Raw genomic sequence first — 21,390 nt, 5'->3', positions numbered from 1 at the left:
GTTTCTACATGCCTATTAATGCAATGGAAATGGAGGCTGGGAGTATAAGGCAGTATGACAGAAGGACATAAAAACTTTAAAAGGAAGTCTGGGAGCTTGAATTTCACTATACAGTTTGGTTTCGAACTGCAAATGCCAGGAACATTCTACAAGTTGCAAATACAATTGTATCTTTTCTTTCTTCTTTCATTCATTCCTTTCTTTTTCTCATTGAGACACATAATCACAGGTCAGGAGGCCACAGGCCATGCTTAAGGTGACAGCTGCAGTGTAGCTGCTGGGGAAATAATCATTAATTATGCATGAGAAGAAAAAATCTTTATAATTAAATGTGTAATTGTATCACAGCTACAGAGTCATAAAGTTACACTGCAGTCATAGCACAATCAACAGACAGTTAAAGAAGCCAAAGTGTTTATTTATGAGAACTAAGAAGCTCCTAGACCAGAGTATATACATATGTCTGTGTGATTTTTTTTTTTATTTTTCTGCCTGTTTGCTAAATGCTGTGTAATCCAAATATTTTAGCTTGATGAACAAAACATTCTTCCATTAAATGACTTGAAGTTACAATGAAAACTGACAGATGTTTTCAGATTTAAGTCAGTCAAGGATTTAGGATGGTAGTTTAATAATGTAATGGTATAATAGCAGTTGGAATAGCACTGTAACAGTTTTAATAGTAATATTTACTTTGCCTTCTTTTTGAGAAATATATAGCTATAGTTACATTTGGATAACTACAATATGAATACTATGAATACTATAACCATATACTTTAGATATTTGCATTACTGTTTCTTTAAATCATGTAGGTATACCTCTCAACCTCTTAGTGCAAGAACTCTGGACAAAGCCTGACATGAGGGGACAAAGGACCAACAATAGGGGCACATTTTAAATATTGCTCTTATAAACTTAGAACGTTGTTAGAGTAACAGGATTTGTGTTAGCATGTATTTTCTGAAGGATATGAAGTCTGAAACTGAAATGCTTGTCATTGTTTAGTGACTTTAATTCTTAGATCATCCCAGTGATTTGTCAAAAAAACACAGTTTCTATGAGGAACAGATCAAAAATTCAAGGCAAAAAGCTGGACATTCTGTGATAATCTGTACAGTTGAGAGGTATGCATGTAGGAGCTGTAGTAGTCTCAAGAGAGTAAACTAATAGTTTTAATGCCATTCACACTTTCTCATGTTGTATAACTGGCCCACCCACCCTGTCAGCGAAGTATAAATACATAAATAGACATAGAGATGGACAAATAAATAATGTTTAGAACAGTTTAAGCACTTAGCTGTAGGAAACAGAGTTATGTGCTTGAACAAGAGAGATGGGTGTTAGCATAGAAAGTGCTCAAGACGGGAAAGTTTTAATGAGAGAAGATCAAAGGATCCCTCATTATTCTAATGTAGTAACACATACATATGCAGACAATTCTGATACCAGTTACATTCTCTAGTATTTGAATTCACTGGCAGATTGTGGCCTTTGCTTTGGTATTTGAATGGTTAACTACTATGCAGCTGAGAACAGGGAAATTACTATTTGCAAATCTTTGCTACGCCCTCATGTGACTACAGATAGCTTGGGTTTTTGTCTCAAATCACAGAGGAAACTAGAGTGTGGGAATCCAAGCATGTAACATCGCAAAAGAAAATAAAGAAGCAAACGCAGAAAAGTGTGGAATTTATGCAACAAGAGATCTTTAAGAAGCAGAAAAGCTGAAAAACAAGGGAACAAAACATCAAGAAAAAAAAAAAGACACTGCTGTTATGAAATGTAAGATCTCCAGAAATTCTGTGTAACTCAGGTAAAGATGAACTCAAACTTTCCTTTGCCCCGTCCCCTGAGAAAATCTACTAGTCTGTCACCTGCTAAAACACTGCGGATTGTCATGTTGGGTCAGAGTGCTGTTGGAAAAACAGGTAAGTTGTGTAATGTACAAAACAAGGTTCTTTACAAAAGAAGCAAGAGGTTCAAGTAATAAGAATGCCCCTAATTTGCTATACCTCTGCCATGAACAATTTATTTAAGTGCATGTTAAGAAAAAAGAAAATTATTTGATTTATCAGCTCATTTTTAATTCATTTTCAGACTGTTTTCTACTGACCGCAGTGATGTTGGCTTGCAAATTAAAAATATTGCAAAAAGTATTTTTCTCCAAAACCTGTAAATGTTTCTGGGATTATTTACTTGCTGCCGGTACCAAATGCATTGCATCAGCCCCTCTGTGTTTTGTTTGTCTTGCACTTAGGAAGGCAGCGTGGGACTCAGACTTCAACCTTAGTAGCTCCTGTCCCACATAGTTGTAGCCCAGGTTTGTGCCAGCTCACTTCCTATTTGTTTTATACCATTTTAGTGATATTAATAATTAACTGTACCTAATGGAGAATGTCAGATTGAGGTGGGGTAAGTAGCTTGGTTTCTAGTGCTCACTGATGGTGGAGTGATGAGATTACCTGAAACTATTACTGAATGAATTTTGACTAAGTAGTGAATATGACTTTCCTGTGTTTCTGTATATGTCAAAAAATTGGTAGTTTTAAACTTTATGAACATCAGACAGAAGTTGTGAGGACCTCAGTCAAAATCCAGTTTAAAGGCTGGCACTAGAGCATATTTATCAGTCCAATATGAAATCTGACATTTAGAAGACAAAGAAACCTTGTATTACAACTGGGTAAAATGATTTTATGTTCAAGGATTCCAGTATTTTATAAAGTTATTGGCGTTTCAAACTTGCATATAGAATGCGTACAGATCTTAATGCAGAATGCATTATAATGTTCATAATTTTTAAAATTCTAAAGTAACAACATTTCATTTATAGAAAATAAATGCTTAGCAGTTACCTTGAATTAAGTGTTCTCAGGAAAAGAAATACATCGAATACCATTAAAACATTATTTACTTATTTACGTTACTCTTGGCCGTTGATCAATACAAAAAAAATTCCTTTCACTAGATGACTTTCTTATCTGCACCTCTGAATTTGGTGGTTACAACAATGAATTTGGTGGTTACAACAAAACATGTAACTTGTATATCTTGGCTTGTATGTTTCAGAAATTGTTAAATATGCAGAATTTGTGTTCTAACTGGTAATAATACACTAATTCACTTCCATTGCACATTATGAAGTATTGTAAACAGGAGTGTAGCTGTACTATTCATTGAGAAATGGGTCATTATTTCTAAGAAATGATATAATGAGAATAATGCTATTTAGGGAATGAAGACATAACATTAATATTATTCTCCTTAAATTCTAATACTGAGTGACAAAATGCAGTTCAAAGTGAAATCTAAGAGTACAATTTCTATATGTGGTAAAGGCTTTGCCTTTTGAACAGTCTTATGTCATATAATCAGTTGTGAATTTGCACTTTCCAGAAAGGGGACTTCCTATGCAGAGCCCTTTCTTGATTGTGGTGCATTTTTCACAATGTAATGTCATTTCCCAAGTAACCAGTCAGACACCGTACTAAGATGCATACTCAGCTATATATTACAAAAATATAATAATATTTTAAGATAGTTTCCAAAACAAATATGCTTGGATTCTACATTGTATGTTAACTAGTCTGAGATGGCTGCACTCTCCCCACACCTGTTTGATGCTGTTCCATTTTCCAAGCTGGATGGTATTATGTTCATGTGCGTCCTCCTGCTTCTCAGTAAATGTTATGTTCCTCTGGTGCTTGTAACGGAACTCATTCTTGAAATATCCAGAAGAGTTATTAAAATACGAACACTGATGCCTAAAATGGAATGTGTGTCTAAAATGGAATGTGTGTCTACTGACAAGACACTGATGATGTGATTTTGTAAGACTGAAGCAAGTTAGTTTGAGAGTGCATGTTTATTACTGGAACCATGTTAACAGCCTCAAAGTGGTAGAGCCCATAGCTTATGATGATGTATGCAATGTAATAAAAGTGTACTGTTACTTTTCAGCGGAGCACCTATGGGGTGAGTGCAGCTTACTTTTTTTAAACAAAACAATCAAAAAGAAGAGCCATTAAAAATTGGTCCCTTTATATGGTACAGAATAAAGTAAAGCAGGTGCTGCAAAAAAAGATTCTGCTATAATGTGCAAAGGTGCTAGACAGTCAAAGAGTAGAACATTCAATATGACTTTTGAAGCACCAGCAATGGTATCATCTAGGGCTAAAATACATGCCCAAAATGTAAACGGCTCAAAACAGATGAATTTGGAATGCAATTGGTTGTGCACTGTTCTGAGTTAAAGGGTTTTATTTTCAGCAAAGTTAATGACATTCTATGTTGATAGAAGTAAGATCAAACTTTTAAGTGCTCCAACTCTTTCTCCCTGTCTCTCTCTGTTTATATTTATATGAGCTTTGTTTCAACTTGTTAATAAAAATATTTACCTCTTGGCAACTCTCGGTGTGGTATGTTATGTGCAGAACAGTACTGTAAATAACTGTAGGATTCAATTGTTTCTTGCATCTCAAAGGGTAAATTAATCAACAGTCAGTTATTGCCACATCAGTCAGACTCTGCCACTGAAATTCTTATGGAAGCCTTTAACAATTCATTTATGTTTTGGTTCCCCTCCCTAAAATTACCACATGCATGGGTCCTCAACACATAATCCCACATTTTCACCCTTTAATTTTCCATGTAGTCCCTACTGGCCAATGCTGAAGGCTTATGTAGCAGACCTGATGCCATCAAACCTAAAGTGTATGTGTGTGTATGTGTGTGTGTGTGTGGGGGGGGGGGGGCTGAGAAAGTATTAGGCAGAGCAGGCCTTCTTTATTATATTTGACTTTCACACCCCACTACTAATGTGGATTAATATCTGTGGTGAGTTACAGCTGTGAGATTGCTTTTATAGCAATGAAAGATGGCTGGCCTTGTGTGAGTCATACTTTTTAAGCTGACTGTTGTAGCTGTAGCTCCAGCCTTTTCTAGTGATCTATCTTTTAGCTCCATATTCTGTTCCTTTATCCAAAAAAGGTGCCCCGACCTTTGGGTAGTCAGTATTTTTTCACTCCTGCTAGTTTGCAATACCCAATTCTCTCTTTATACCAAGCAGTCACTTTAATTTTTCCTGGCATCTAACTTAAAACAGCTCCTGGCCTAAAAAAACAGTCTTTCTATTTACAGTACATGGCATTCATTTTGTTCCATTTATTGGTAAATGTTCAGTGGAAATAGCAATTGGATTTAACTAGAAACCAAGAGACTGCATTAATTATTACCTTTCAGTACAGGACTGTTCTACTGTGTACATAACAACTAGGATAGCTAATCTAGGATTTCTATTTAATTTGTTTACAACTTAAACAATTGTGTCATATTTGCCCCAAATGATGTAAATAATATATTCGTTTTTGCAGCTATAACAGTGAGGTTCATCACTAGAAGATTTATTGGTGATTATGACCCAACGTTAGGTAAGTTTCTGTGCACCTAGAAACTGTTTTTCTGTTTTATCTGTTTGTATTTCTGATGTATTACTCACAGAATGTCATATAACTGCTTTATAAAATACTTCCAAGAACTAGCAATATTTTCTAATATGATAAGTATACTTTCCTAATCAGTATGAAGATGATGTTAGGCGCACTGAAGAAGAAATCTGCTTGGCTGAGAAGGTTGTGGCATTTGTACAAAATGTTTAGAATGCCTACAATACACGGAGTAAAGATTGGAATCACTTCTTATGGGCATACAGGATCATGTTACCCAGCATGTGAAGGAAATTAGAAAACAGGTATTTCGATACAACATTTTTCATATTTTCTCGACCTTCAACACTTAATTTGTGACACTTGCTGCATCTGTTTCTAGGCTCATGAGGCTGATCAGGCTTATGGGTCTGTAATTTCCCAGGTCTGTTGCTAGGCCACCTTTCTGGAGGGGAATAACTGTAGCTCTTTTCCATTCCACAGAAACAAAGCCTGTGGTTAGGCTATGATTGAAAAGAGTACTTAGTTCATGTTTTAGCCTGTTTAGAAGACAACCTGGGATGTCATCTGGTCCCATAAAGGCCATGTTCTTTGCCTTGGACAGGGCTTTGAGGACCTGTTCTTCAGATATGTAAGGTGGGGGTTTGTTGCATGTTAGGAGGGTATAAGGGAGTGCACTTTTCACCAAATGTATCTGCTAGCAAATTCACTATCTCTGTGGGGTCAGTGCGTGTGATACCGTTGACCACCAGTTATGCATATGCTACCCTTTAGGTTATGTACTTAGCTGTAAAAGGCGTTATGGTTATAACATGATAGGCTTTTCTCAAAGGCACTTTTGGAGGATTTGACAAGTTGTTTTATTTGCCTGTTAAGGCAGAAGATGGTGCATTTCCATTGATGGGTCCTTGTATTTGTTTTCTAGGACAGCAACATTTTGCATTTATTGAGTTTGTTGATGTTGGAAGTCCACCACGGCCACTTGATTTTACTTGGGTTCTGGCTTTGATTCTATCTAGTACAGCTGAATTTATACACTTACAGGGCATTAGTGTAAGCTTTGGCATAGTTACCACTTTCAGCTTGGGGTGGGGCTTGAAATGCATTTATACCTTCACCTAGGAGGTTATAGTTTGCCTAGGTGAAGTGTTGTAGTCTGATTTCAACCTTTGTGAGTTCTGGTGTTAATGTCAGTTTGAAGGTAACTGATTTGTTGTCAGTTTTTACTAATAAGGGTTCAACAGTCGCAGCAGTGCACCTGTCTGACATATTGGTGAGGACCAGATCTAGAAGGTTTGTTCCTTTTGTCAGGGTATGGACAATTTTCTCCAGGGAAGTTGAATCCACAAAGTCAAGGACTTTTGCACTAGGGAGTTTGGGCTAGAGTAGATTTCCCAGTTGATGGTGGGATTATCGAAATCCCCCATAACCAGTTTGCTCAGTAAAATTTTGATTGTCTTCAGATTGGTTAAGTAGGCTTTGTGGACATTGTGTCTCATGTAGGGGGATCTATAACTGGCTAGGACTTGAATGGGGGTCTTACCCACTGTAACCAGGACCTGAAGTAACTCCATGAGTTAGTCCAGTCTAACTAGATGGGAGGTGAATTTATCTTTAATCCAGATTGAAACACTGCCTACTTTGGTTTTTACACATTCATTTTGTGGTCTAAAGGTGTGGAAGGCATTGTAACCTTGCAGGGCCAGGGTACTTTATGAGGCCTTAAACCAGGTTTCTGTGACTTCACAGACCTCTACATCTTCTAGTGATAGAAGTGCTTCCAGGGAGTGCAGTTTTTAGTTTAAGCTCCTAGCATTTAGCAGCATGAGCCTTATTTTGTTCTGATTGGTTAATTTCATGTCGGTAATGTTGCTTTCAAGACCTTGCCTAAGAAAGGCACGATGGGGACGCAAGAGCCTTTGGCAGAAGCGGAAAGCCTATGGGTGCCAGTTGCAAACCAACTCTGAAGCAGAAAGTTTTGTCGACCATAGCTTCCCAGTCAGAAAGGAACTGGATCCCCTTGGAATAACACCAAAAACTAAGCCAATTATTGAAATCAATAATTTTTTGTTTATACTGTGACATCATTCTAGGTGAGGGTAGTATGCTACTCAAGGCTAGGGACATACCTGCCTGGGACACATACTCAGAGAGCTTGACCATGTCTCTCTTCATATAACTGTTACTCTAACTCAGACAATACACTTTAGTACTTCCCTTAAAATAGGAAGTTTTAATAATTTACTGGTTGTTACAGACTTGCATTAGATATTGTATAACTCTTAACTTGTATCTTCTCGAATGTGATATTTTTACTATTAACTTCTGTGTTAGTCGTTATAGTTAAGACCTAACTAAATATATTCTAGTTTAGCGTTATAATATCAGCATTCTTTATCTTGTAATATAAAGAAAATCATAATGGATTCACTTAACTCTTACATGTTGGAGAACCTACTTAAAACAAATATCTCACTGCACGTTGTTGTTGTGGGGTCTATACTAAATACATATCACCTAACATTATTCTCTACAATAACTGTATTAAAGGAACTCTTTCATATTCTGGAGGGTAAGAAATGAAGTGATCAACCTTCATGTTCATATAGTAAGGACTGTTACCAAATTTATTAGTTTGTGCTATACTGACAGAAGGGGTGTTGCAAAGTCACCTTACAAACCCACTTCCCTGCAGTTAACTAAGTCTAAGAAAGACCTGCATAACAGGACACACATTAAAGCACAATCAAAAGGTTCTAAAAAAGGAAATGGGAAGAAAGTTGTATAACAACTAGAAGAAACATAAACAATATGAAAAAGTATTAATGATGTAACTTTAATTGTCAGGCACGATAAACACGAAGGAAAACGAATACCCAATGTAGACTGTTTGGATTCAGAGTGTATTTTAAGCATGCATTCAGATATACATGAAACTTATAGTTTCCAGTTGATGGATCCATCATAACAGATTGTCTCAGACTCTAAATCGGCTTTATGTGAAAACCTATGTCAAGAAGTGGCAGCGTAGAAGCAATCCAACAGTAATCAAAAATAGCAGAAATCCAAGTTGTGAATAAGTCCAAGTTTATTAAGATAGGTTAGCGCTTTCGGCTGTGACACCAGCCTTCCTCAATCATTTCAATAAAATAAGCTTATTTATAAATTAATTAAAATCAATTATTCAATAAATATATTAATTAATTAAATATATATCAAAATTTTGTAAAAAAAAACAATTGCATTTACTTAAATGTAAAACAAGTTTCCAAACTGTAATCTAACATTGCACAATGCCCTATCTGTTGTAAACTTTTAACTTTAAAATGCTCGTGATGGAAGTTGAAACCTACATTGCCATACTTATTTGTGTTCAATTGTGCCTTTATTTGCACTACATTTGACAATGATTCCACTGACTGTGAGTGTAAGTTGGCTTTATGAGCATATTTATGCAAGCAAAAACTCACACACTAATGCACTTTATAGGCATATAGAACAAAATCCAACACATAAATTCAAGTTTGTGGTATTAGAACAAGTTCGACCAACTCCAAGAAAAGATCCTTGGAAAATGATCTTAGAATCAAGGGAATATTGGTGGCAAGTTTATTTAGATGCCACACAATTCCCAGGTTTAAATGATTCAACTTCCATCACGAGCATTTTAAAGTTAAAAGTTTACAATAGATAGGGCATTGTGCAATGTTAGATTACAGTTTGGAAACTTGTTTTACATTTAAGTAAATGCAATTGTTTTTTTACAAATTTTTTATATATATTTATATTTATTGAATAATTGATTCTCAGTTAGAGCGTCTTCTGTGTGGCGACATGTGTGAATGGGCGTTCCTTCGTTGAAGGTTGTGCATTAGGCCCAGCAAGCCAGCATGTAAAAATCTACTGCCAATCATTAGCGGACCAGAGTTCCGCTGTGGCGATCCCTAACCGGGAAAAGCCAAAAGACACAAACAAACAAAATTGAATAATTGATTTTAATTAACATGTATAGGCTTACTATATAATGGGCGGCAATGGTGGTGCAGTGGTTAGCATTGCCGCCTCACAGCAAGAGGTTCTCCAGTTCAATCCTCGGCTGCTTTCTTTCTGTCTTCTGCATGTCCTCCCCTGTGTCGTGGTGGGTTTCCTCCTGCTCCGCCTCTCCCGTCCCCATCACATCCACAAGACATGCTGCAGGTGGAATTGGCCCTAGGTGTGGCCCTGTGTGTGGTGTGTGGTGTGCCTTCTGTGGAAGGTTGGGCGCGAGCTGGCAGTGTAAACTCACTGCCAATTAATGTGTGGATAGTGTGGACCTGGTGTGAGGTGATCGGGGAAAAAGCCGAAAGAAGAAGAAGGCTTACTATATAATAAGCTGATTTCATTGAAATGATTGTCTGAGGAAGGCTGGTGTCACAGCTGAAAGCGCTAACCTATCTTAATAAACTTGGATTTATTCACAACTTGGATTTCTGCTATTTTGGATTACTGTTGGATTGCTTCTACACTGCCACTTCTTTGTGCAATTAGATTGGTTTGTTCATTTGTTTATCTATGTCAAGAAGTACTAGTAATAAAACCTACAGTTTTGTCCAGTCCCAACCATATGAAAATTCATAATCTTCCAGCTCCGACAAAATTAAGATAACTGTTCAGGCTGCATATCCTAATCATATCGCAACTTTCAGAGCTGGATATCCTGATCATATCACAACTTTAGAAAAAGAAACAATAGTTAGGCTGGCCAATGTGAACATTCCCAAATCATATGATGATGTAAAGTGTGACAATGTACTATCTGCACAACTGATTCTTAGCCTGAGCAAACTTGCATTTCTTGCACTCATGATACCACAGTGGACACAAGGGTTAGGGAAAAAAGTAGAAATATTACTAACACAGCTGCTGTTGCTGATGTGATATTTATTTCACAAAATAAAAAGTACAAAAGACATGCACTGAGGACTGGGGGACTCTAGAATACAAATATTATACCTTTATCTACATCTAACTTATTTATTCCCAAATAAATGTTAGTCCTGAGTGGTTCTGTGCTTAAGCCTTCAAATACAAGCATAAGTCACCCAAACAAGAACCATATTACTGTGAGTGTTCTATCTGGTTTAAAACTATCAGATGTAAAATATATGATAGCAAAACTGCTTCATTAAAAGATGTGTTACAATCTGATCTTAGTCAATGCAGGAACCAATGACCAAAGGTCAACACCACTTAATCATATGAAGAATACCATTATGGAATAATTAAAATGATTGAAGAAGCTTCTATTAGCATTATACTAATGCTAAATGTAATAATACCATCTCCACACTGGAATGGCGATTTTACAAAAGCCCACATTTTCAACTGTTGGTTAAGGCAACTTTGTACAGTACATAACATCAAACGTATCCACCATTGGGAAAACTGCAGATATGATAATTGCACGTCTTCAAAATATAAAAGTCATCTTAATCAATATGGGGCTGTTTTTTTTTTTTTTTTTTTTTTATTTTGTATACATCCCTTTCTAGCAACTCAGCATATGGAAGATCCGATACAACTTTGAAGTGTTTTTATTGCAATGCACAAAGTCTGGACAACAAATCTGATAAATTGGTTGATATAGTTATTGAATATAACTAGTAATAGCGATTGTTGAATTTTGGAAAACGTCAGCACTACAGATTCCAAATTATGCAAAATATGAATACCTCATGGAGAACTCCAGGAATGGGAGATCAGCATCATGGATTCATAACAATATTCCATCTTCACATGTGAATTTACATAATGAGATAGAATGTATAATTGTTCAGGTTTTTGACTCTTTATTAAGTAAGTTCTTTAGAACTGTTCTTTGCTCTTAGTCCCAGTATGGATGCACTTACACTGGAATTACAGTGTACTAGTGGGTGACTTCAATTATCATTATATTTTGGGAGACAAATCTTTCTACAAAAAGTACTTATGAAAGAAAATTTGTTGATATCACATTACCATGAAGACTGTGTCCCAACTTGGCAGTGAAAGTACTAGAGGGACTAATTCTCTTGATTTGGTTCTGAATGACAACCCTGGTATTATTGACAACTTAATAATCAGGGCAGCACCTGGGCTTTCAGTTCACAACTCACTGAAGTTTCCTGCACTGAGAGTTCATAAAAGTTACAATTATTAAATAATCAATTATATGACTTTAATCAAATCAGTATACTTAACAGATTGGCCACTCGTTTATTGAATCATGAAGTAAATGTTTGATACAACACTTTGCATGATTTACTTCTTAACAGCCTTGAATCCACAGCTAATTGTAAGCATAGTTGACATAAAAGTATATTTTCATCCTGGTGGAAATTGGATCTTCATAAAAAATGAAATATATGGTTTTCAAGAAACACCCAGCAATGGCAAACAAGAGAATTTTAATAACATCAGTGGATCACTTAAGAGTATTAGAAAGGAGAAAATGCATTAGTTAAACAGCATTACATGCTGTATGCTGGCTGTTACATACTTGAATTGGACTGATTACTGGCTTACATACCATCCAAGTGCATTGCCTTATAATTTAGGAACAGTAAAGGCAAGCGCACAACAGCTCCTTTAGTTAAACAACATTGCGTGCTGTATGCTGTCTGATATATAATTGAATTAGCCTGATTATTTCTGGATACTGACTTACTTAACATCCAAGTGTATACATAATAGCCACACTAGTATATCTATTTGTCAGCATTGCCAGCCATTAAAGTGGTAATTCACTGTCTGCTTAAAACGCTTAATGTTTACCGCAAAGGCTGTCTATAATATAACATAGTGACTCCTGCTTGCATTGGGTATAGCTTATTAATGCTACAATTAGTTAGAATGTTGATGAATACATCCTGTACTTATTAGATAAAACTTGATAGTTAAGTCCTTGTAACCCACTTTTTGTGTGGACAATATTTGGTTTGGGTTACCGGTCTAAATAACCACAAATTAAGATTCTGCTTGACCTGCAGTGGTAAACGGAGTTAGAGACATATCCAGCCACCCCTCATTGTATTGAGACATTTAAATGTACTCTCAGATACCATAGCTCTACTTGGCTTACTGTTTCATGGATATTTCTACATGTTTTGGACCTTGCAGTTTCTAAATTGGTCTTGCTGTTTGATGACTGCACTGTTTAAGTAAGATAGGTGAACACCACCTGAACTGTTTTTTTGCTGTTTGTAAGGTAAAGCTGCTTAACTATAACACCTAAATGACCAACTTGCTGTGCTAGAAGCTTGTATACCATGGTAGTAGTGTAAAAACAAAAAGAAAAAGCAAATTTTGAACGAAAAGCCTGTCCTAGCCTATATGCAAACACCCTGAGAACTAACTATCTATTTTCCTCCTCCAGACCATTTGTAGCCATTATTTAAGGGATCCCCCTCCCATCAAATGCCTACATCAGTTAAGAAGAATCACCCAAAAATACTGTGGATCAAGCAAAGAAGTTTGAGAGAACCATAGCCTGAAAGTAGTGAATGTATGTTAACTTTCTTGGTTTAGTGTACTTTACATAGTGTACTCCTTTAAGGACAGCTGACTGATTTTAGTGTGGTCAAACACTGCATCACAGATTAGCAGCAGGCATCACCCCCCCATATATCTGTTACCGTCTTAGTTATATTGCACTCCTTTTCCTCTATAATATAGAGTACACCTTTGCCTCTTCCTACCCATCCTGCCCACACTCCAGCTCCCTGAACTACATAACACATCTCTGATATAGTGACTATTTTGTTTGCATTTAGTCTAAGGTTACTTAACTGCCACATACCTACATATAGGATACATATTGCAGTATTAGGCTCTCTTTCACATAACACTGATGGTCTCCTAAACTCTCCAGGGTTTTGGACTAATGGCTCTGCCCCGCTCTATTTGCTATGCTCACTCCACTCCCCTACCCAACCCCATTCCCACCCACCCCATATCAATTACATTTATAGTTATACACCACACCCTCTATCAGTTCCCTCCCACCCAATTAGGGTTTCACACCACACATATCACTTACAAACCAACACCCTTCACCACACCCTATCACTCATTATTAGTATATCAAACCCATTTACTTTGTTACTACCCTTAAACACTTTTCACCAGACATGATGAACTATAAACATTAGTCCCACTTAATAAAAGCACTACTCTACCTATGTACTATCATCACCTTTCTCCTGTTCTCCTAGCTCTCCTCTTACCACACTCAGCTACATATCAGTACCCCCCCCCACAATGGCAAACCGAACCTCTATCTACTCCCCTGAAACTTTGTAACTTCCCTATCACACCACTAGACCTTACCTCTTCTAGATCAGTCTCTTACTCCCACTACAAACTGTCAGTCAGAACTAACCCTCACTCCTCATTAAGACATACTAAATTACTACACAAACTAACTAAACTGTATCTTCACCCACTCCACAAACTCATTCACTTTGGTGACATTCACCCTAATCCAGGGCCCACCACAACACCATACACAGACTCTAATCAGCCAAACCCCCTATACTATAGACCTACCTCCTCTCTCCTCTTCATTAACATAAATGCAAGAAGTATAGCTAATAAAATCTAGGACCTTCACTCCCTTCTAGCTGTATATAAATCAGAAATAGCAGTGCTAACTGAAACATGGCTTAAACCAGAATACCATAATAAGGAGATTTTTAGCCCCTGGCTGTAACATAATACGCAGAGATAGAGTAGAGAAAAAGGGAGGTGGTGTAGCGATATTGTTCCAAAATCATCTCACCATTGGACAAATTGATTACAACACCAAAGAAATCAAAAATGTTGAACTAATCCTTGCCAAATTAAAACTAAACTCAAACAAACATATCATTATTGCAGGTGGCTACATTCCACCAGGCAATAACACTACTATAATGAAAAACCTGCTAAACTGGACCTCAAACTCCATGCCACAAGAAACTGTACTTTTAGGTGACTTTAATATTGACTGGCTAAACTGCTCTAGCCACACTCCAACTACCCACATTAACCTGCATGGATTTACCCAAATTATATCCACCCCAACCAGAACAGACAAAACCTCAAAACGCGAATCCATCTTAGACTGGATTCTGTTATCTGACCGCACTCTAGCACGGCACTCTGGCTTGTCTGCCTGACAGTCTAAGTGATAATCAACCAACCTACCTAATTCGGAACAGACCCCATTACATACCTCAGAGTAATACGTAACAAAAAGACCTTTAAAACAACTGACTTCATCAATTCACTACAAAGCTGTAATTGGACACCCCCTAAACTACTATCTCTAGATGATGTCGTACAGTACTTTAACTCCACTTTCCTGCAAATCCTAAATTGTCATGTCCCCTGCAGAACTATAATACTAAAAGCTAACTATGCTCCATGGCTAACTAAAGATACTACGACTACACTGAAAGAGAGGGATCTGGCCTGGAGTCAATATCAAATGACCAAAACCAGTAATCTGAGGCAAACCTACCAAGAACTTCGAAACAAAGCCAAAAAACAAATCAAACTAGACAAAAGTAACTACTACAAAAACTTAGAGGAAAAATATGCCAACAACTCTAAGAAATTTTCGGCTACAATAAATGGCATAATCCACTCAGGTAAAGCCACCACCCCAACCCCAGTACTACCAAACAACCATGACAACATTCCCACACAATTTAACAAGTTATTTACCGAAACAGTCCAAACTCTAACCAATGCCCTCAATACCACTAGCAGCCCTATACCAGGTGCTAGCAAAACCCACCCTACTGCTCAAAACAATACCACCAGCTTTTCCCTACACCCTGTACCCATTAAAATTATTTAAAAGTTCCTTAACAAACTCAAACCAACCAGACTAGCTGCTGACACACTACCAGCCGAATTCCTTCAGATAGCAGCAGACGCCATAGCCTATCTCGTGTCCATCCTCATAAACGGGTCACTTGCAGAATTCAAAGTCCCCACCCTGTGGAAAACATGACACATTATTCCACTGCACAAAGGGGGCAACTACTTAGAAATCACCAACTACCACCCAATCGCAATATTCTCACCTCTATTCATGATATTAGAGAGAGTTGTACATTCCCAACTACTTCGGTACCTCTTACAAAACAACTTAATCTCCAAAATGCAGCATGGCTTTAGACCATCCCACAGTACCACCACAGCATTACTATCATTTACAGATATAGTTAACCACAATAGAAACAAGGGCCTATTTGTTTCTTTCATTTTCTTAGACTTATCTAAAGCCTTTGACATGGTAGACCATAACATTCTTCTCCAAACTTTATCTACCCTAAACCTCAGCCCCTCAACTATATCATGGTTTACTAGCTATTTATCTGGTCGACAGCAAGCAGTCCTATGGCATGACCAGCTGTCCCCCCTGCTACCAGTATCCATAGTTGTTCCTCAAGGATCCATCCTTGGCCCACTATTGTTCTCACTATTCACCAACCAAATCAATTCCTCCTCACACACAGCATCAGTAGTACAAATACGCAGATGACACCACCCTTATGTGCCGCCCCCACCTTAAAGGAACTGCAACTCCTCACCCAAAACACTTTTACTCTAGCCGAAACATGGCTCACAAACATCAAAGTTATTCTTAACCCCAAAAAAACTAAATAAATTCTTTGCAGCCCAGGTCATGCTCCCCCCCTCAACAACACTTTCATCATTCACTCCAAAGGTAACATTCAAATCACTCCAACTGCACACACTAAACTCTTAGGTGTAGAAATAGACAATAACCTCAAATTTGACATCCATATAGCACAAACCGTTAAAAAAGTTAAAAAAAAAACTAGGACTTCTCTATAGGAACAAACACTTTATAACTAAACAAACCAAAGCTACTATTGCAAGAACTCATCTCTTATCCATCCTTCTCTATGCCTCTTCCATCCTTACTAATCTCCACCAGAGTGATTTGAACAAAATGGAATCTTGTTATAACAAAATAGCCAAGTTTTCTACTGAAACTTCATACAAATCCCACCACTGTCTCGCCCTTAACCAACTCAATTGGCTCAGGCTACCTCAACTACTTCTGTTTAATCAACTCACAATAGAATCTCTTCTACCTTCCAGAAAAAACCCCATGCACTTCAAAATATAATCAACCCCCACATCCCTACCAGAGCCTTATGATCTAGTTCTCAGGACCTAATAAGTTTATCAGACACAAAAATGATGCTGGCAAATCTCTCTTTGCCTGCACTATTGCCAAAATCTGGAACTCACTACCTAGCCAAATAACCTCCACTGCCTCCACTATTCAATTTAAGAAACTCCTGAGAACCCACTTCTCAAACAATTGGCTTTGTTCATGCTACTCCCCAGGTTAATTTGCACCAATACCATGTTCAAGGATTCTACTAAAGGTCCCCTAATTCCTTTCACTGTAAAGCTTAATAATCACTGGTTATTTCTGTAACAAAATATTGAGAGTACTCATAATTTAGAAAGACAATTTTTTTTTCTTGTGTTTATATTTTATATTCTATATAAACCCTACTACTAGAATGCTGTATGCTGACTTTTCTAAAGGAATTGCTAATCTATACATAACTTATGTTTCTATGGAACCTATATCTCTGTATGATATTCTTGTGTAATTTCCTTATGACATGCTATTGGAGATTTTCTCCCCGGGCCTCTGCTGAAAATGGATTTGCCCAGTCGGACTTTCCCAGTTAACAAATGTAAAATAAAATAAAAGATGTTCTGTGTTCACTAATATAAGAAAAGATTTTAAGTATATTAATAGTATCAATAAAATCTGAAGGCAGTATTATACATGATCCTTTGAAGATAGTACAACTGTTCAATCAACACTATACAACAGAGATCACTGCTAGAGCTAGTTTTGATGTGCAACTTGCCCTGTTATATCTCAGTGATTGATAAAGCTTTTAGTAAAATAAAGAATTCTGCTTCCATGGGCTCTGATTCTATCCCTTCATACAGTTACTAACAATTAAACATCACTTACTACCAAAATTACACCTAAAATTTAACAAGTTGTTACAAATAGGTACTGTTCAACTTTTGGAAATCATCTGCTGCAGCATCAAAAAAGGTAATAAAAGTGATGTTAACAGTTACAGATATGTTAGTCTCACTTCCATTCTGGGCAAATGTTTTAAAAGCTGCATTACTGAAATACTGGAGAGCAATAACACAGATATTGTCATTTTGAACTTAAATCAACATGGTTTTGTAAGGGCTAATCTACAAGCCTTATTTATCTCATAAGTTTATTAAGTTTTTATGACCAAATTACAAACATCCTCCATCTATTTCTCTCATGTTGAGCAATTTTCTTAGATGTAGCCAAGGTCTTTAACTCCATTCCTCGTCATATATTTTACCAAAGCCTTGTCAGGGCTAAGGTCCATATATTCCTGGTAAACTGGATTATGTCATCCTAGTACATAACCGTACAGGGCATAAGATCTGGCTTTTTTTCAGCCCGTCTTGGAGTTGCACAAGGCTCTGTTTTTGGACCAACATTATTTAATATTGTCTTTGTTGTCATTCCTAGATCTAAAACATGTTGTATAAACAAGTATGCAGATGACTCTAAGACCGGGTTCATTGGAATAATTGAATCTGATAATGAACATTTAAATTCTTATATTACACAGATTGGTGATTGGGCACACAACACAGACATGCATTTTAGTTATGACAAGTGTAATATAATGTACTTTGGCAATGCTGTAGTTCATTAACATGTGTACCTACCATACCTATCAACTGTCCTGATTTTCGCTGAATGTCCAGATTTTTTTGCCTCATATTTTTGGTCTGTTTCTCATAAAATTGTGTTTTTCATGCAAATTATTAGTAAAACATTGAGGAATTAAGTCAGAAAATAATGACAGACAGTTATGTTTCAGACTTCATACCTTTCTAAGTTTGTGAGAGGAATATTTAAAATTTGTCCCTATTTTGGGCCTTTGTCCCCCCCCATTTTATGGCATTGTACAGATTTCTTGCTCTTAGAGGTTGAGAGGTATGGTACCTACTAGAGCATCCACTAAAGGAGGTGCTCCAATATGAGGACCTGGGAATAACCATGACTGCTAATCTTTCCTTTGACATGCACACTCAACTAATTAATAAAATTATGCACCAAATGGAATACATATTGAAAATTCTTAGCACAAGAAATGAGATGTGTCTAACACATGTATTAGACCAGTCTTAGGGTACAATAACATTGTTTCATATACAGTGTTAGTCAGGTGAATTATCCTGAGAGAGTGCAAAGAAAATTCACTAAAAGTATTTTACTTCACACACATTAGTTACAATAATAGATGCAAATACCTCAATTAATTAACTATTTATTGTCATTACATTGTCGGAAAATTAGTATTTACCTACAAAGTCTTTTATGACTCTAGTTTACAATCTCTCTTGGACATAAACATTTAAACTGGAGTTTAACATGGATACATTGGGTTACGGAGTTTGATTTAGGCACATTGAGGACACAATTATGTCACTCCTAAAGACTGGTGGTATTATAGAATAAATTACCACTTCATTTTAGAGAAAGCAAAATCTTAGATTACTCCAGACTGATGGCCCCACGAAAGAGAAAGTTCTACATATTTTATATCTGATAGTTGTTCTTAGACTTGAGAAGTTAATTGTATTATTTTAGGAAGTTCATAACAAATAGCGGTAGTCTGTTAAGTGTAGTATGGACAGAGGCAGAATTCTATACACATGCATTTAAAAAGTAGTGGCGCTGTAGCCGGTGAAATCACTCCCTCATATCAACCTATCTGGCTTTGTTTAATGTTACTAAATGTTGCTCATGGTTTGGTAAAATCTTCATGAAATGACAGGTTTTACTAACCAATGTTTGAAGGGCTGTTAGATTTTTAGCTGAATGTGTTGTTAATGGGATAGATCACATTCCACTTGGAATTTGGGACTTAGCATTCTCTTTGGAATATCTGATCTATCTTTAGGGCATTGGAACATACAAATAAATCTTTCCAGACTATTGGTATTCATGTGGCCATTTTATGTTTGAGGTTTGTAATTTGAAGTTAGTATTATAAGCTGGCCTGTAGGAGAAAACTCAGTTATTTGAATATATCAACACATCCAAGGGGTATAGTAGGTACAAGTTCTTTGGAAATTTTTTAAAGGTGGATGTGTTTTCCAAATAAAATTCACTTAGTTTTGGTACAGTAGTATATTGACAGCTTTGCATTTACGGTGGTAATAGTGCACTTCAAGTAATGTTTGTTTCTGTATGAGGTGACTTTGTACAGTTGGATTTATGTCATATGGCAAAGCTGACTTTGAATCAGATTACATTAGGATTATTTTTTGACTGTGAGGAGAGTGTGTACAACCATCACGAGTATCAAATATTTTAAAACTGAGCCTTGTAGTACTCTAGTAGTCACTTTCTAGGGCATGCATGCAGCATGTGTAGTGAGTAACATGGTAGCTCAGTGGTTAAGACATCTTCTCAGTGCACCAGGGTCTGAGGCTGGGTCTTTCACTCTATTCACTCTTTCTATGGAGTTTACATGTTTTTCCTTAATTTTATGAGTAGATCCTTTTTCTGTCCCCATACCTGCTGACCATTTTGCCATTTTGCCAGTACCATTGTCATGACTGTGTCCATCACCGGAGCAAGAGGTATTTGAGGTGCAGCTATCATCCAGGCAGCCATGAGGGATATTTCTATCTTCTAAGCCTAATTCAGAACTGGTAATGACATAAGTACAAGATCAAGGGGCCACAGTCCATATTGTAACATAAATAAGACTTGTTGGCATGACAAATATCTCTCATAAAGAATCCCTTACCTCCAGAATAAACTTTCACTTTTTGCAAAGCTAACTATCTTCAGAACTAATTTAGATGAGTGGATGTGAAAACACAACCCATTCCTTACGGACAAGATGAACAAGTAGTTGGGTACACCAATGTAACTGTAGTGGCTAGGATTCAAAATGGTTTAAGTGGTCTATTGCCTACTATCAACCGATGAACCTGTGAATCTTTGAACCCATCCCCTAGCTGCTGATATGCAGGTTGATTACATCTTACCCTGTGTATGTGCACACATTCCTGCACATTCTCTATGAAGGTTGTTCACCATGGACACAGCTTGGTAGAGGTGAACATATATTCCTAGCCAGTCTGTTGCATGGCATGCATGATATGTACTTCACCCCCACTGTAGATGCTGGAATAGCAAGGGGCTGGACTGCCCCCCTCAGGATGGTTGAACCACCCCCTTGTTTGCCTCTCCAGCTTCTGAATTGCTAGTTACCATCAGGTCATCTGGGTAACAATAAAGTGTTATCCTTCTGCTCTCTGACTGTTTGGGTTTTCTGTGGATACTCTGGTTTCTTCATCTCCCAAAATAGGTTTGTTGATTGTTGGTTGGCTACTTTAAACAGTCCATATGTATGTATATTGCATTTACCCTTGCCTTTTTGGTCCAGGTTGTGGCTGAAAAAGTCAGATAATGAACATATCACATACCTGATTAATAAATTAAACAAATACACTTTGAGCAATTAAAGTCTAAAAAAAATTGAGCATTCATCTTTTTGGCCTAATTTATATGTAGTTGGTCATTCATGTAAGTGATTATCCCCATCTGGCTAGACTCCCTCTGACTAGAAATGTTTTTTATCCACCTATATTTCTAAGTATTCCATTACTATTTATAACCATTGTGTATACACAGATAGTTTACAATCTGATAAGTATGTTAAATCTATAACATGCTCTGGTGTAAATAAAATATTATAATGGCTGCAACTCCTGTCCTTCAGTACTAACAGTGTATTCTCTGGGGTCTGTATCAGAACATTGAATGATTAAAATTGCGAAAAAGCCAGAC

The 21,390-nt window shown here is 36.9% G+C and overlaps 1 protein-coding gene across 1 annotated transcript in view; it reads left to right on the top strand.

Moving 5' to 3' along the window:
• Positions 1–1,534: 1,534 nt before the first annotated feature.
• Positions 1,535–21,390, top strand: part of LOC122798396 (ras-related and estrogen-regulated growth inhibitor-like) — a 180,927-nt gene continuing 161,071 nt past the window's right edge. Inside the window, exons 1-2 of the mRNA XM_044067301.1 lie at positions 1,535–1,931; positions 5,376–5,432. Of these exons, the coding sequence (XP_043923236.1) occupies positions 1,823–1,931; positions 5,376–5,432 (166 nt within the window). The 5' untranslated portion in view covers positions 1,535–1,822. The remainder of the gene's footprint in view (positions 1,932–5,375; positions 5,433–21,390) is intronic.

Source organism: Protopterus annectens, chromosome 3.part1 (assembly GCF_019279795.1).
Source record: "Protopterus annectens isolate FY-2018-M chromosome 3.part1, PAN1.0, whole genome shotgun sequence".
In the NCBI taxonomy this organism is placed as follows: domain Eukaryota; kingdom Metazoa; phylum Chordata; order Ceratodontiformes; family Protopteridae; genus Protopterus; species Protopterus annectens.
Note: the sequence above shows the minus strand (reverse complement) of the source record. Positions and strands in the feature narration are given on the sequence as shown.